General features: G+C 38.4%; 4 protein-coding genes across 6 annotated transcripts; 1 reads left to right on the forward strand and 3 right to left on the reverse strand.

Annotated features, from left to right (window-relative positions):
• Positions 1 to 82: 82 nt before the first annotated feature.
• On the reverse strand, positions 83 to 3,528 carry LOC106295475 (GTPase Der). 2 transcript variants are annotated; one of them, XM_013731389.1, is made up of 12 exons: positions 3,110 to 3,528; positions 2,974 to 3,032; positions 2,756 to 2,851; positions 2,384 to 2,677; positions 2,134 to 2,273; positions 1,700 to 1,787; positions 1,425 to 1,613; positions 1,081 to 1,242; positions 805 to 998; positions 578 to 728; positions 327 to 492; positions 83 to 238 (listed from the first exon to the last, which is right to left on the reverse strand). In XM_013731389.1, the coding sequence occupies exons 1-12, from the start codon at positions 3,480 to 3,482 to the stop codon at positions 174 to 176; spliced, it is 1,977 nt and encodes a 658-aa protein (XP_013586843.1). In that variant the 5' UTR covers positions 3,483 to 3,528; the 3' UTR covers positions 83 to 173. The 2 variants fall into 2 exon arrangements, with proteins under 2 accessions (XP_013586843.1, XP_013586842.1); XM_013731388.1 differs by having other exon boundaries at positions 324 to 492.
• A 2,584-nt stretch (positions 3,529 to 6,112) lies between these two features.
• On the reverse strand, positions 6,113 to 8,493 carry LOC106293921 (protein trichome birefringence-like 1). Its single transcript, XM_013729554.1, has 5 exons — positions 7,715 to 8,493; positions 7,429 to 7,621; positions 7,165 to 7,358; positions 6,931 to 7,089; positions 6,113 to 6,626 (listed from the first exon to the last, which is right to left on the reverse strand). The coding sequence occupies exons 1-5, from the start codon at positions 8,407 to 8,409 to the stop codon at positions 6,260 to 6,262; spliced, it is 1,608 nt and encodes a 535-aa protein (XP_013585008.1). The 5' UTR covers positions 8,410 to 8,493; the 3' UTR covers positions 6,113 to 6,259.
• A 2,159-nt stretch (positions 8,494 to 10,652) lies between these two features.
• Positions 10,653 to 12,744, reverse strand: LOC106295984 (activator of 90 kDa heat shock protein ATPase homolog). The gene is made up of 3 exons (XM_013732011.1): positions 11,711 to 12,744; positions 11,533 to 11,612; positions 10,653 to 10,969 (listed from the first exon to the last, which is right to left on the reverse strand). Exons 1-3 carry the CDS (start codon positions 12,584 to 12,586, stop codon positions 10,876 to 10,878), a joined length of 1,050 nt encoding a protein of 349 aa, XP_013587465.1. The 5' UTR covers positions 12,587 to 12,744; the 3' UTR covers positions 10,653 to 10,875.
• Positions 12,745 to 13,414: 670 nt separating this feature from the next.
• On the forward strand, positions 13,415 to 15,032 carry LOC106293067 (DNA-3-methyladenine glycosylase). Of its 2 annotated transcripts, none has more exons than XM_013728743.1 (6): positions 13,415 to 13,772; positions 13,911 to 13,982; positions 14,071 to 14,194; positions 14,387 to 14,457; positions 14,555 to 14,612; positions 14,715 to 15,032. In XM_013728743.1, the coding sequence occupies exons 1-6, from the start codon at positions 13,500 to 13,502 to the stop codon at positions 14,900 to 14,902; spliced, it is 786 nt and encodes a 261-aa protein (XP_013584197.1). In that variant the 5' UTR covers positions 13,415 to 13,499; the 3' UTR covers positions 14,903 to 15,032. The 2 variants fall into 2 exon arrangements, with proteins under 2 accessions (XP_013584197.1, XP_013584198.1); XM_013728744.1 differs by having other exon boundaries at positions 14,718 to 15,032.
• Positions 15,033 to 15,630: the final 598 nt, after the last annotated feature.

Here is a 15,630-nt window from a genome sequence, read left to right on the forward strand (position 1 = left end):
ACATTTTGGAGGAAGGATAACCGTGAGTAGTAGTTGTTTTTAGAAGCCGTTTTCTACATTTGATTCGCCAAGCGACTTGCGCTTTAGTATATAAGGGATATATATATATATAATCGAATTGCAATACATTATTTCTCAAGAAATACACATAATTAAGCAAAAATGACTTGACATTATGACCGTTTGGTTGCAAGATTTCTCTCACGTGAAAGACTTGACATTCTCATTGTTCCTCCACCTGCAAAATTTATTTCAAGTTATACATACAAAACATTGTCATATTTTCAAAATGAATCACAAGTTTATGCTAGCAAAACTCGTACCTCCTCCATTTTTGTCAGATCTCTTACGGCTGCGCCAAAGAAGACGAATAGGAGTCCCAGCAAAGCCTGCATCTGTGCGTAGCTGCTTCTCCATATATCTTCTGTACGTATCCGAAAACAGCTTTGCATCGTTTACAAAGAACACAAACGTCGGTGGCCTTATTGCTGCCTGCATTGATCACATCAATTAGTCTCAAGATTTGCCTTTACTGCTAATAAAAAAAAACACAATGGGAGATCTTATCATTATTTACCTGAGTGCAATAATAAACACGGCCTCGTTTGCCTCCTCGGGTTCTTGGAGGGGATTTAAACGCAACCGCTTCTCTTATCACTTGGTTCAATGTAGCTGTACTAAGTCTTCTTGATCTCTCCTTTTGAACCGTCGCAGCAGCAACCACAATGCTACATTTTTATCCAACAGAATAAGTAAAAAATGTGAAGGTGGAAGTAGTTTATGAAACTTTGGAAGGAGACGCACTTGTCAACGCTATGGCCAGTAATAGCAGTTGAATAAACAATGGGTGCCCATTTGAGGGAACGGAGCTTCTCCCTGACATCATCCTCGTAATGTGCTGCAGTCTGTTGGTTTTTGTTTGGTATTGTATCCCATTTGTTTACAACTACAAGACATCCTTTCCCTTCTCTTTCGATTCTTTCTGCAATCTTCATGTCCTGTGTTTCCAATATAGCAAAGCACTAAGCAACGAGAAGAAGATGAGTTTGTTTCCCACATTGTTTAGAACTAGTGAAATACCTGCTCTGTTATGCATGCCATGGCTTCAATGACAAGAGCAACCACATCAGAGCGACGAATTGCTCGGAATGCACGGTTCACTGACATGGCCTCTGTAGTGCTCCCTGATGAAGCCACAGCAGCTTTTTTCCTGATCCCAGCCGTATCTATAAGCCTAAACTTCTGAAACACAGTTCATAAATCATTTTCAGTGTTATACGGATCCAATGCACCTTTGAACACTGCTCATATTCAGAGTTCAGCAGTATTCAACTTGGACAATGCTAGTCCTTGATGATACTAGCCAAACCAAATTGACAAAAATGCTAGGAGTTAACATGGAAAGCGCATTAAATTGAACTGACCTCCCCATCTGGTCCGGTAAATTCAGCATCAATAGCATCACGGGTAGTGCCACTAACAGGGCTAACAATTGTTCTATCCTCTCGGACAAGTGCATTCAAAATGCTGCTTTTCCCAACATTTGGCCTGCCTATAATTGCAATGGCAGGTATGTAGTTTTCTTCTTCCTCCTCTTCCATGGTCTCCATTATCTATTTTTTTTTTTTTTAAAAGCAATGAATTTTGATATTTTCATTTGTAAACTGAGGCCAGTTGAACATACTAAAAGGTTACAAACCTCGAGTTTGTTTAGTCCAGAACAAACAAGATCAAGTAGCTCTCCTGTTCCAGTTCCCGACAATGCGGAAATAGGGATAGGTGAAAACCTGGAAGTTCCATCATGACATGCTTGTTAAGCTCAATGCCAAATAATCTCCAAAATTGACAAAGAAATGTATAGCAACGGAAGAAAGTATTTTATGATGCTTACAAGTATCGTCAGGTCTACAAACTCATCAAAATAAAAAAATACTAAATCCGTAAAATTAGAACAAAATTTTTGTTAAATGTGAAGACAACAAAGCAACAAATATTCAAATCATCTGATGAAAAAGTAGGAAAAATGACGTTTAACCATGAGTTTTATTTTTGTAGGCAGCTGAAATATCAATGAAAAGCTATGAATGTGCACAAACATGATTGATTCTGAGGGTAGGATGAAAGCCAAATTACCCAAGAGACCAAAACTCTGAAGCCTGCATGAGTCCTTTACGTGGCGATTCACATTTGTTCACCGCGAGGATGATATTCTTATGTGAATAGTACTTCCGCAACCAGTCTGCAATCTCCACATCAGCACCTGTAGGCCCTGTCTGCGTATTGATCGAGTACCAAAAAAATCATTACCATCCATCAACAACCAAAAAAAATTAATAAGCCAAAGACAGAAACGTTGTAGCTTGTTTGAAGATAAGAACCGAACCTGGCCATCGACAACGAAAACAATAACATCTGACTCTTCCACAGCCGCAGTAGCTTGCTTCTCAATCATGGAAGGCATCCTCGCAACAGCTGCCTCCCTAGAGCTTAGTGGAATACCTTCCATGCCAATGGTGGTCGAAACGTTAAGCTCTTCCATGACACCAGCTGGCGACTTGGAAACAGTCATGACACCTCCTGTGTCCACCACCACAAACTCTTGATCGCCCCAGTAGGATCTACCGTACAGTCTATCCCTAGTAACTCCAGGTTCATCCACCACTATCGCTTTATTCTCCTGCAATTGCATTAAAAGAACAAGTTAACACCTCTCTACCATGAATGTGTAAGGAGAAAACAATCAAAACTCTTTTACCCCAACGAGACGGTTGAACAATGCTGATTTGCCCACATTGGGCCTTCCAACGATAGCAACTCTTTGGAGAAGATGCTCTAGTATCTGCGCCTGGTTCTTTTTTTTTTTTTCAGAGTAAACGTCAGTAACCAAAAAAAAAAAAAAAAAAGTCAAAACTTTATCTACTGAAAGAAGATCTCAAGCTCAAAGGACGAGCCTTTACTGAAAAAAAGACTAACATTTTTGGCTTGCCTCTTCCCCTTTCTACGTGACTCCTTCCCTTCAACTACATCATCCTCTGTAAAACATCAAGCCACGATCATTATTTAACAGTCAGTGGAGCATAATGCAAAAAGAAAGACACAATCTTTTTACCGAGTTTGAGCTCGCGAGACAGTGTAGTAGCGTAATCCCTAGCGATATCTCTCGCTTCCTTTTCAAGAATTGAGATATCGATGGAGATGTCTTCTTCTTCATCCGACTCATCAGGGTAGCTGTCTTCTTCGGATTCCTCGAACTCTAGCTCGTCTTCTTCAACGGAGGGACCATCGAGAGTTGCTGCGACAGGGTAAGGGAGGCGGGAATGATGCGACCTTTTGTGAGAGTAAGAGAGAACGGAGGGAGGAGAAAAGGGTGAGATATTCGAAGAAGAAGAAGAAGCAAAGGAAGATGAAGGAGAAGAGATCCTAGAGATTATGGGTTTAGAGAAGAAGTTTCTGGTTGTGAGTGAGTCAAGTAGACTCGCCATTGTTTGTGTTTGAGCAGAGGAAGAGGGGAGAGAAAGAAGCAAACTGCGAAAAAGGTTTATCTTCTTCTTCTGGGTTTTATTATACCGAACCGGATTCGATTCATCCGGTTAAGTTTCCATAACTCGGGATTTCTGGTTTTTAAGTTCTCTACCGGTTCAATTTAGTTTAGTTCGGGTTTTTTCCTGGATTTTAACATTCTGGTTTAATTTAGGTGAGTTCGTTTCTCTCACAAGAACAGCCTGATGAAACTTTTTTTTTTTTTAATTTGTTCTGTTGTATTTTTTTGGTTAGAAGTTATAAAAATCATGTGGAAGAGAGTCTGGTGTGAAGCAAGTTGGGTCTAAATTAAAATGCTGATGATATGATGGCAGGCAAGCATGTCCGGTACATTCTGATGGCAGAAAATATGCTAGAGAGCTATATCATTCAACTTCCTCATTCTCTTGTCTATGTTCACTATAACTAGCATTTGAATTTTTCCCTTTTCAGTCTCTTGTTTTGGTTTATATCAACATGCTAGACACAAAGAAGAGAGTTTTGATTGAGTTTGTGATGATGGATCGATCATCTGAGAACTATTGGTGAATACTCTTGATGACCACATTAGACTTTCTAGGGAAGCTGTTTCTGAAGATGAAGTTGTGTCTTGAGAATGAATCTGGTGCGTGTCTACTATTTCTCAACCACATCAAACAAAACACACAGTTTACCTTTTCAATTTGTAAGTGAATTGATTTGTCCCATCAGCATCAGTGGTTAGAAACTTCTCGAGATCTATTTCATAGCGATACTCGTACATCTGGTTCACCTGCCAAACAAAATGAAGTACATGAGGTAGCATAAATAAAAAAATAAGTAGATTTCAAACGCTAAACTTATCAGCTTGCTCCTGATTGCAATGAGAGTCAAATTACGATCAGAACACTAAATTTCTCAAAGGAATTTGTGGACGATGCTCTAGTGTGTGAGAAGTAACGACCATATTTTAAGAGCTCTATGACTTTTAAAAATTTACGAATTTGACTTGGACATGTTTATTGACAGCTTAGTTTGGGATCCGAAAGCTTTAAATTAGTTTTGAATTGTTAATATATGAATTTATTGTTAAATCACATATGTTAGTTTTCAGCGACTAATTAGTAATTACCATTACATTTGGACACAAAGTGTTAGTTTTGGAGTCGTCATAATTAGTTGCAGAAAATACACATATTTCACTCATACCGAGAATTACCAATAATCTTCCAATGTGAGCTTTGTAATTACAAAATAATTTACATCAAAGCATCTACAGTGTGAACTATAATGTTGCGCAAAAAATAACTTACTTTCATCTTCTCACTCACTGTTGCAAAGACCTCTAATAAACCCTTTTTCAGGGTATTACTGGTTATGCCTAGGCTCTCTAATGAAACAGTAGTCTTGCTGCTCTCAAGACAGAGGAAGAGACTCTTGACGGGGATAGTCTCTGGAATTTCTAAGATAGCTTTTCAAAAGCATGGAATGTGAAACATCATTTGAATGAGAGCACTAGCATATGCCTTTTCACCACCTTGATTGTTGATTAATCCAACAAATCCAGTCATCGTTTTGGAGTCGTAAGGCAAAGAAATTTCAAATTCATCTGCATCAAACAAAAATTTGAAAGCGGAAATTATTGATATATAACAGTTTGTAAAGAAAACAGTTAAAGATGTGGGGTTGGTTATAAACCGTTTAGTCCTCCAACCTAGGCTAACAATATCAACGGACAAAGCAAGTCAAACTAAACACTGAACCATATGGAAGAGATAATACTCTCGAATGTGGAGCTAATAATAGTAACATCAAACAAAGCCCATCCACATAGAGAGAGAGAGCAGGAGACAAAAACCACAAATATTGCCATGGATTCAACAAATCAGAAGGCCAAAACAGTCAAGAGAGTAGTCTCTCGCTTGCTTAAAGCAATAACTAAGGAAACTAAATCTTAAAAAAATCAAAGAGTAGCAGCTCTAAGCCTCTAAGTGTCTAACAAGAAAATGCTTAAGTCGAGACACTGTTTTGAGAAAAAATCGAAAAAAAATAACTAAACATTTACACAGAGACCGACATAACAACATCAAAATAAACAATCTATAAGAGCTTAATTTCAAACTTGCAATCTCAAGAAAGAAAGAGAGAAAGAGAGAGGGAACTGACGCAAAGGAGGAGGACTTGGATAAGGCTGTTGATAACATTGTGAGATACGTAAGACGTGGATGGTGGTGGTTTTGGTTGCACACCAAGAGGACCGGAGGAGTCTCATGAAGGACGACTGAGTATGTTCATGCTTTCTTTCCACCTGTGACATTATCATTCAGATTGTATCTAGATGGCTCTAGTGAGTTTCATCATAATACTGTAATTAAAGGACTGGTGCATTCTCTATGTTCTTAGCTCATGCTGTTACTTTGAAGCAAAAGATCTGTGTCAATTTAAATCCAAAGTCGTTGCAGGGCTCTTAATCGATTGATCATTATTATAAGTAAAGGGGTATGCATTGGAATTTAGACAAATGTTGGCTCAATCTTTTATTTTCACAAAAAATGAGTCACAAGTTGTAGTTGACTACAACTGCAGCAACATAAGGTGATTAACTCATCTCTTACGTACGTACATCATGAGACACTAATGTGATTCCCATCTCTTACTTTCTCTACACCTTTTCAGTGGCACAAATCTGAAAAGTGAAAATTGATTCTAAGTGTTTCCTAAAAGATCTGTATTCATCATCTTAAGAAAAAGATTCTAAGTCCTATAAACCTTTAGGTTTCCGCCGTCTGTTGCCCCGAAGCTGGTGGAGCTTTACAAGCATCTCAGCATAGAGAATCTCGTTCCAAGAATCAGGCACACCTGGGAGGCACCAGTGACTACAGTCTTGGTACAACAATGGTGATTTCCTTTCTTTTGCAGATAGTTTATGTTTCCTATAAACAGATGGGTGAGCGTCCTTTCTGTAATCTGTTAGCCTTGTGATGTTGAGATACGTGACCGGAGATTTCATCCCCTTTAGAACTCTTTCAAGTATTAACATTTTAGAAGGGTAAGGCGTTAGGTATGTCTCGTTCTTGATCGGTTCTGTTTCATCATCGCAAGCCCCTCCCGCATTCCATTGCCCTCCACTGCAACCAAACCAAACCAACTTTTAGAAACACTCTTTTTATACTCCCTCTATTTCATATTATTAGTTTTAGTAAAAAAATAAATAAATAGTTTTTACATTTCTAGGTAATTTTTACATGACCAAATCAAATTATGTAGACTTATTTATGATTTGTTCAATTATATCTAATCTATATATTAAATGATAATTTTTAAAATATAATTTCTTAATCTTTGTGTTTTTAGCTACAACTATCTTATATTATGAAACAGGAGGAGTATAAGATAAAAGTCATAAGACCACAACGCAAGATCTCTATTTACCTGAAATGTGAAGGTGAATATCCACGGAAGAAGACAAGAGACTTCTTTGGATTGACATTCTCATCAACCCATTGACCCCAAGTCGTTAATGCTTTCCTAAAAGCTTCATCCACGTCGAGTTTCGGGTGTACATTGCTTCCTTCTTGATAATAATCCTCCCTAATGAAAGAATCTAAATAATGAGACAAATCCACCAAATCAAGGATCAAAAAGTAGCTGACAGAACTCTACTACCCTTTGGAAGTTTTGTCATGAGTCCACCAATGTCCAGTATTGAATACTAGAATATCAGCTCCTTTGTACTGCTCAGACGACTTCCCTACCACATCTAACCTCAGAGTCTCCTTCTTAGTCCCGTTCTTGTCGGAAACTTCCCATTCTTGAACCAAGAAAGGTGATGCAAAGAACTCCACAGTGCAATTATAATCCTATCAACCACACACAAATCAAGTCCCGAGAGACAACAACTAATGAAACTGATTTAGATTGCAAACCTACTTTGAAGACGAACGAGTACTCAGCCTCCCAACGGAACTGATGCCGTCCATGAGCTTCAAAGACTTGACTCTTATCTTTCACTGATCCTTTGAGAATACAAACCAAAGACTCCCACATGTTCCTATTCAGTGAATCTCCAACAAACGCGAGTCTTCTTCCTCTAATCATCTCCAGCAATTTGCCTCCATTCAACCTTTTATAATTTTTCAAAAAAAAAAAATCAACCATATAAGACAAAGAACTAGATTTTAAAGTCAAAATTAAAAAGCAAAGTTTTATACTTTACCTTGGTAAAGTGCATTGCTTTGGCTTCCACTTCAATTTCTGAAACTCAGCGTCAGGTCTCCCGTTGGAGATACAAGTAAACTGCTCGTCGATCAGATTACACGAACCGGGTTTGTAGAGAGGATACGAGTCGTCTTTCACCCACTCTCCCTCGTAAAACTCGCAGTTCTTTAAAGACTTTATCTCTCGTCTCATCCACGACTTCCTCCTCTGTTTTCTCTTCTTAAAAGCAGAGGAATTGACTGCTGGATCCTTAAACAGAGGAGTTTCCGCGGGTAGTTGTTTGTCGGAACTTCGAGAAGTATCACCAGTCTTATTGTCGGGAGACAACATGTTCTCCCATGCATGGTCGCTCCGGGAGTCAGAAGCAAGTGAATTTGTTCCATTACCGATGGGAGACTCAAAGGTTGCGTTTTTAATAGCCGGAGTGAGATTTTCCGGCGCGGGTGCTGGCAATGTGGTGGAGGCAGTGACATTAGGGAGAATGTATGAAGGAATGGAATGAGAGACAGTGATGGGAGAAGGTGTGAAGACTAAGAGAACAGTGAAGGCAACAAAGGTTATGACGAAGGCGTATACAAAAGTCGAGGCTTTTCTTGGTTTCGCGGCTGAGAGAAAGCCTTTTAATTCGAAGGATGCGGCGGAGATGGTTGTTCCGCCGTGGATAGGCATATGCTTGACAGACTCTGAAGTCATTGGGAGGGTAGGGGGAGAAGAAGGTGATGAGTTTTTTTTTTGGCGCGTGAAGAGTCTCTGTGTTTTCTTTGAGTGTAGAGAGAGAGAGAGAGGATTTGGGAAAGAGGAAAAGCGAAATGTTGACGGAGAAGAGACTTTTTCGTTTTTGAGAAGACATAAAAGAGACAGTCACAGAGGTGTCTGTTCGGTAAAGTGATCCTAATATTTTGCTTAGGAATCGTCGATAAAAAGTCTCCCGAGTGTTTTCTATTACAAAGTGCCCCTCGTCATGGAGATAACTACGAGAATGCCACCCCATGCTTGGGATGTTGAGATTGTGTTTTATATATATTTGGAATGTTGAGATTGTGATTCTTAAAAGCATGAAACAAAAACGAATTCGCTTTGTGTTTGGTAAGTTTGAATGACCAAAGTGTATATCTGGCAGTTAAGTTGGGGTGGAACCGTGGAAGCAAGCATCAGATTACACGTAAAAGATGGGTTACATGGGGCCGACAAAGGAGCTTATTAGTCACGATTAATTTCTTTGTCAATAACTTGTGTTAAACGGTTTAGTTTTGAACGAAGAAGATGTGTGCTTTTCTTCTCAGTTCTTTTTCTCTTTGAATTCGTTGTAACATAGTCTCTGGTTGTAGTTTTTTTTTTTTCTGTCTTCTTTGTTGTTTCTGCGTAATTAAAATTTAATATTTTACCAATAAATTATTTTACTGAAACAACGCCAATAATGCTACATCTTGATGGCTTAATTAACGTTTGATGTGTACAAGGACGCAAGAATATTTATTATACGTTAAATAACTCGACGCACTCTCTATGCCTATGGCATCAACTCCAACGTAAGTGTTGCGGATCTTTTGAAGGATCCAAAAAGAAAACAAAATGAAGCAAACGAGTTGCGACATTTCCGCTTTAAACAACGAAGGTTACTAGTAATGAAGTACGTGACGTGATGATATTTTAAATCTTCCTGGAAATTGATACCAGTAACCGCAACAATCTTCGGAATACTAATCTTGGATCTGATGTAAGAAAATTAACTATCCGGTCAACCATATTTAAAACTCGTCTTTAATAATTTTCCACACGATTTTGTAAAGTTTCATAATTATACTAAATGCTGATTTGAAATTAGTATTTTCTGCCTAACATCATTTTAACAAAACCAAAACAATGACTATCTTTACAAAGCTTAATGATGACACAATGACAGATCCACAAACCATTATACTCTGTACACACAGTGCCGTGCGAGGGATTTTTGAGGCCTAAGGCAAGTTTGGATTTTTTTTTTACAAATTCTCAATAGTAGTTATAAGAATTTAATTATACAGTTTAAAAAATAACTACAGAGAAAATTTAAAATATTTTAAAGATTTCTTACAAAACTGTTCTTTTTTTTCCTACAAACAACTAAATTTTGTTGTATAAGAAACAAATATAGTTACTCTTAAAAATAAAAAAAATTAAATTGTTAGAATGTTTGTTAAGGTATGAAAAATAATTAGGAAAATATGAGTAAAGAGAGGATTGAATTCACGTGAAAACACATCTACAAAGACACTAAAACCACTATACCACGAGTGATTACCCTTCATAGGGGGCCCTAAAAAATCATAATCTCTAGGAGCCTAAGGCAAATGCCTTTTCAGTTACACTACAAGCACGGGTCTGTGTACACATAACTAAATTCTTAATGTTAATATTACATTCTAGTTCAAATAATATGACCTGACGATATGATATTTAAGTGTCTGAGCTTGATACCTTAGTCTGTAGCATTTCTAGCCTTTTCTTGATGATTAAAAGTAGTAGAAGAAAGTTTTCTGGTCTTAAAGACCGACACACGTTAAGAGTAAGATGTGTTTTGGTTTATTTTGTAGGTGCTGATTTCAAGTAGGTCTTGTTTGTGCCCACGTCTATACCTCACAAAGCTAGTAAAAACGTTTTTGTTGATGTTGTGGTTGATAAATATTCCATCCACGTGGTTCCAGGCTAAACCAAAACCCTTTTAGATAAACGAACCAAAGGAACTTGTTGTGATGTGTAATATTTTGGTCAAAGCAGGTTCTGGTAACTGGTTAATTACCGGTTGATGTGTAACTTGTTGGTTAGGCATTGCGATTAGTAAAAAGCTTGTAGTTCCAAACTAAAGCTTCTTGTTCCTAGTTTTCATCAGTCTTTGGACAGTGTTCCTTAGGCAATCTCGATGCCGTGGTTGACTATGGACACAACTTCTTTTAGAATAAAACACTTAAAAACAACTTTTTCTCAAGTGAATAGTTTGATGTGTGCCATTAATCCAAATAGTGTTAACAAAAGACCAAAGAGTTCATGGAAAATGCATAAACTACAAGTAAAAAAACAAATTCTGCATCGTCATGTCCCCTTGTTTTGAATTGAAATCATAATCGAACTTATGGATGAAGCAATGCTGATTTTGATTATCAAGTAATCAAAAATCAAAAATCACATTCCAAACCCGAAAACAGCACGGATCCTATGGAAGATCAGGTCTCTCCATCCTCTCTCCGTGTTTTCCACCACAGTTGCATTCCCGTACCTGCATCAGCCAATAGAAACGTCAGAGAAAATAAGTCACATCCGGTAACAGACAGAATCACTTCACAACAGGACGAGTAAGAGAACGTGGACAAACAAATACTTTCAGATACGTAGGAATAAGCCAACAGGTGTTCACAAGGAACAAAGAAGCGCTCTATCAGCATAACCTAAAGCTAGTTAGTGGAAAGGTAGCATAGGTAGAAGATTTAAAGACGTGTAGGCCATTGAGCGATTTAAAGATAGGAATGTTCTATCATATATTAACAAATAAAGCAAAACCCAAATTCCAAAAGAATTCATTCACTAGAGCAAAGACTGGATGAGTCCAACAACTACATACAGCAAGCTAAACAGTCGCAAGGATTAGCACAGATACTAAGGTCAGAATTAGTGTCTGTCATTGAGAACAAAACAGGCTAAAGGTGGTTACGATTCCCTCAAGATAGTATATCAATATGAAAGTTATATATAAGACCAACCTAACAAACACTCCAAACACCAGAAATATTCATTGCATATTACCATACTATTATAAGAAAGATTTCAAGCAGTGACACTAACCTGTCTTCTTCAGGAACGTCGGTATGAGTAAGATTGACAATGGTGACTCCTGGTTCAGGTTCCTCAAAAGCTATCTTCACCTGAAAGATCAGAGCACAATACATCAACCACAATCACATAGAAACCAAAGTATTAATTAACCTTCAAGTCACAAAAGAAAAATAACCACTAAACTAACCGTTGAATCAAGACCATCAGGCCAGCTCCCAAACCTCCACTTCTGCACAATCAACTTTCCTTCCTCAAGCTCCACATTCATCCCAGTAACCGAACCATCAAAAACACTAATGGGCCCATTCACATCTTTACTAATCTTAGCATTGCTCTGCGTGAATCCTTTCCAACGGTTCTCATCCATCAAGATCTCATACAAGTCCTTAGCTCTACAACTAAACTTCTCAGTCATAGTAATCGTCTTGAACCCTTCCTTTGTCTTCACCTTCTTCTTCTCTTTCACCACCACAGCAGGCAAAGTACTAGTCTTCTCCACAGTTGCCGCCGCCGGAGCTGACTTAGGAGCCACCTTCTTATTCTCCAATTCATCCCTACACGGCCCTCCTCTCGCCATAGCCTCCACAAAAACCCTAACCTTCTCCAAAACAACCCCCTTCCCCTTCTTCACCATCGCCTCCTTCAGCGTCTTCCCAACCGCCCCCTCGTCCTTAACCGAAACCCTAACCTCCGGATCCTCATCCGCATTCTCATCGGAGATATACGGCATATCCACCGACCCCTCCGCCTTCGAGATCGTCTTCCCTTCCGAATCCTTCGCCTCGCCTTCCCAGGAAAGAGAGACGCTGAGCTCGTAGCCGGGGATGATCTTCCCCTTGCGCACGTTCACGTACGCCTCGCCTTCGAGCTTCTCCACTTTCTTGATTTTGATGAAGAGGTTGCCTTCGCCGGAGAGGATGACGGCGTCGGAGAATTGGTTGTTGAAGAAGTTGCGGGACCATTCGAGGCAGTTGGTTTCGGCCCAGTGCCAGTTGTGGACGTTGGTGCCGTCGGGACGGTCTTCGACGATCCATCGCTTGTCGCCTTCGCCGAACTTCGCCATGGATGTGGATTAGGGATTCGAGCTTGACCTAACGAGGACTGATTGAGTGGGAGCTAGTCGAATTCGATTAGATGTGGGAAGAAGCAAAGGAGGTAAACCTAGATATATGTAAACGAAGCCTCTAGAAAAAAGATTTGTTTTTTTCTCTTTCCTATTTTCCTACTGAAAAATGGAAAAAGATAAAATAATACTAAATAACTTTTGAAACGCTTTGGAAGTGTCTAGAACGTACAAATCATGTTAATCCTATTATTTAGGTGAAATTATGTTCTAAGAAAATATGTAAAATTTTATGATTGTATATCTAATTTTTTTTTAAAAAAAAATATTCTTAATCATTTATTCAATCACAATTTCAGAAATAATTCAAAATTACAGAATATGAACTAATATATAATTGAAAAATTAATAAAATTTTAATTGAAAACATTATTTATTTTGTGACCAACTATAATTTCAGGCTAGCTCTCCCTCTCCCTGAATTATTTTATTTCTCTTCAAATTGAAAATTATAAATTTAATTATCTATATAAGGAAAGTTTATGTTTAAGGCTTAACCTTCGGACAGTGTAAGAGCATCTTTATCCGGGGATACTAGAGGGTTTCTTAGCGTGTGGATCCCGCGTAGGATTCACTTTTTTTTAAGAAACCGGTTACAAAAACTACTAAATAGTAGTCGGTTCTTAAGAGTTTCTTACACTGTTCGCGGATCCCACTAACACGTGGCGGCTCACGATTGGTTCGTTTTTTTTTTTTTATAAAAAAAAAAAAAAAAAAAAAAAAAAAATTAAGAAACCCCATTTGGGGTTTCCTCTCTAACAGAGTCCAGTCACCCGCCAAATAACAAAACGAAGAAAAGTCAAAAAGTCGAACACATTAGAAAAAGTCAAAAATCATTTGGTTCTGTCCGTCAATGAAAACGCCGCCTCGTGGATCGAAGCGGGTTGATCAGGAATCGGATCTACCCAAGGTTACAACTCCAGTGGCTCTACGTGCAGCACGAGAGAAGAAGCACTGTTCCAAGGCTCGGGCGGTTCGGGTCAGACCCGAGTACCCACTGACCCGCATTTCCCCCGAGATGAAGCTTATGCCTCCTGAGTTCTTTCAAATCGACGCGCTTGATCTAGCTCCGCGTCTGCTCGGGAAGTTCCTGAGGAGAGACGATGTTGTCCTACGGATCACAGAGGTCAGATAAAAAGAATTTAGTTTTTTTTTGTTCTTTTTTTTGGGGATTTTTTATATTCTGACTATAATTGTTGGTAAAAAGTTTTTGATTTTGGATTAACGAAGCTAATACTCTCTAACATTGTTCCTCCTTTGACAGGTAGAAGCTTATAGACCAAATGACTCAGCTTGCCATGGACGTTCCGGGGTTACCCCACGGACCGCACCTATTGTGAGTTTCTTCATTCTTCTTTGTTATTATTTAGTTAAATACACATCAGGGCATTCTCTAAAATGTGGTTTCTTTTTTTGTTTATTAGTTTGGACCAGGAGGACATGCCTATGTTTATCTTTGTTACGGTCTTCATATGATGCTCAATATTGTTGCTGATAAGGATGGAGTTGGAGCCGCTGTTTTGATACGGTCTTGTTCTCCTGTTACCGGTAATATTCTGTTCACATCTATACTGTGAGACTTTGTTCATTAATATAATTCGAGGCTCAAAGTTGTATGTGTATCTACATATCTATTCATGTTACTAACTCAAACGTTGCTTCATTGATACTGTTTTGCATTTGAAAATGGATTATATAGATCTTTTTGGTTGGCTTAAAAGGGTGGTGATGGTATTGCAGGGCTGGAGACCATACAGGAGCGCCGTGGCCAGAAAATCGACAAACCCCTTCTTTTAAATGGACCAGGAAAGGTTAGTCAGTCTGGTCTGTATCAATTTACACCTAGCATCAAGCCCTGCACACAACACAGAGATTCACTTACTCTGCATTCATATGTTCCTCTTGCAGGTGGGGCAAGCGCTTGGACTTTCAACACAGTGGTCTCATCATCCCCTCTATTCTCCTGGTTAGTCAGACAAATAAACCAAAATCAGTTAATGGAGTTTCTGGTTTTTCTGATTCTTTAAGAGAGTTTAAGCTTTCTTTTAAAAAAAACTATGTACGAAAGCAGGAGGATTGGAGGTTCTGGATGGAGGAGAAGATGTGGAGAAAGTATTGGTTGGTCCTCGAGTCGGGATAGATTATGCATTGCCTGAACATGTCAATGCCTTGTGGAGATTTGCCATTGCAAACACTCCATGGATAAGTGCTCCTAAGAACACTCTTAAGCCTCTAACTTCAACCCACAGCTCTTAGTTTCACCTCTTGTATTCAGACATCTGATTGTGTACGTACACTTCTTGGTATTTGTTTAGTGTTTATACTGTTTTGTTAACAATTATTAATTTGGTTGTATACACTGAAGAAGAAAATCAATTGGGGCAAATGTGGAATATTGGAAAGGTATTGGGTGAAAGTGAAAATTTTAAAAGCTTTACTAAGCCACCAGAACTTTCATTATTTCCTTCTTTTACCCACTTTTCACCTCTCTAAACTAGGCATGGGCATTCGGGTTTCGGTTTTGTCCAATCGGGTTTTAGTTTTTCGGTTTTACCAAAATCAGCCTCATTCTGGTTATAGGAAATTTGGTTCGGGACCGATTTGGGTTCTATCGAGTTTGGGTAGGAGTTCAAAGAACCGGTACAATCCAATGTACTTCCAGGTTCGGGTCTCAATTGTTTTTATTTGTTTAAAATTATGATTTGTACTTACTTTGTAACCAAAACATAAGTCAAATCGGTTTTCGGTTTTAAAATACATGATTTATACATATTTTGTAACCAAAATAGAAGTAAAATCGATCCAAAAATAAAAAAAGAATATCAAACGTGATCGTTCAAAATCAAACGAAAAGTAAACATAATTATTGACAGAAAGAAAACCAAATAAATGAAAGCATAAAACGAAAACCAAGTTCTCATGAAATGAAATGAGAAACATTATTCAACGAAAACAAAACCAAAATCTGAGAATTTCAAGTTTCA

The sequence above is a fragment of the Brassica oleracea genome, chromosome C5 (genome assembly GCF_000695525.1).
Source record: "Brassica oleracea var. oleracea cultivar TO1000 chromosome C5, BOL, whole genome shotgun sequence".
Classification (NCBI taxonomy): Eukaryota; Viridiplantae; Streptophyta; class Magnoliopsida; order Brassicales; family Brassicaceae; genus Brassica; species Brassica oleracea.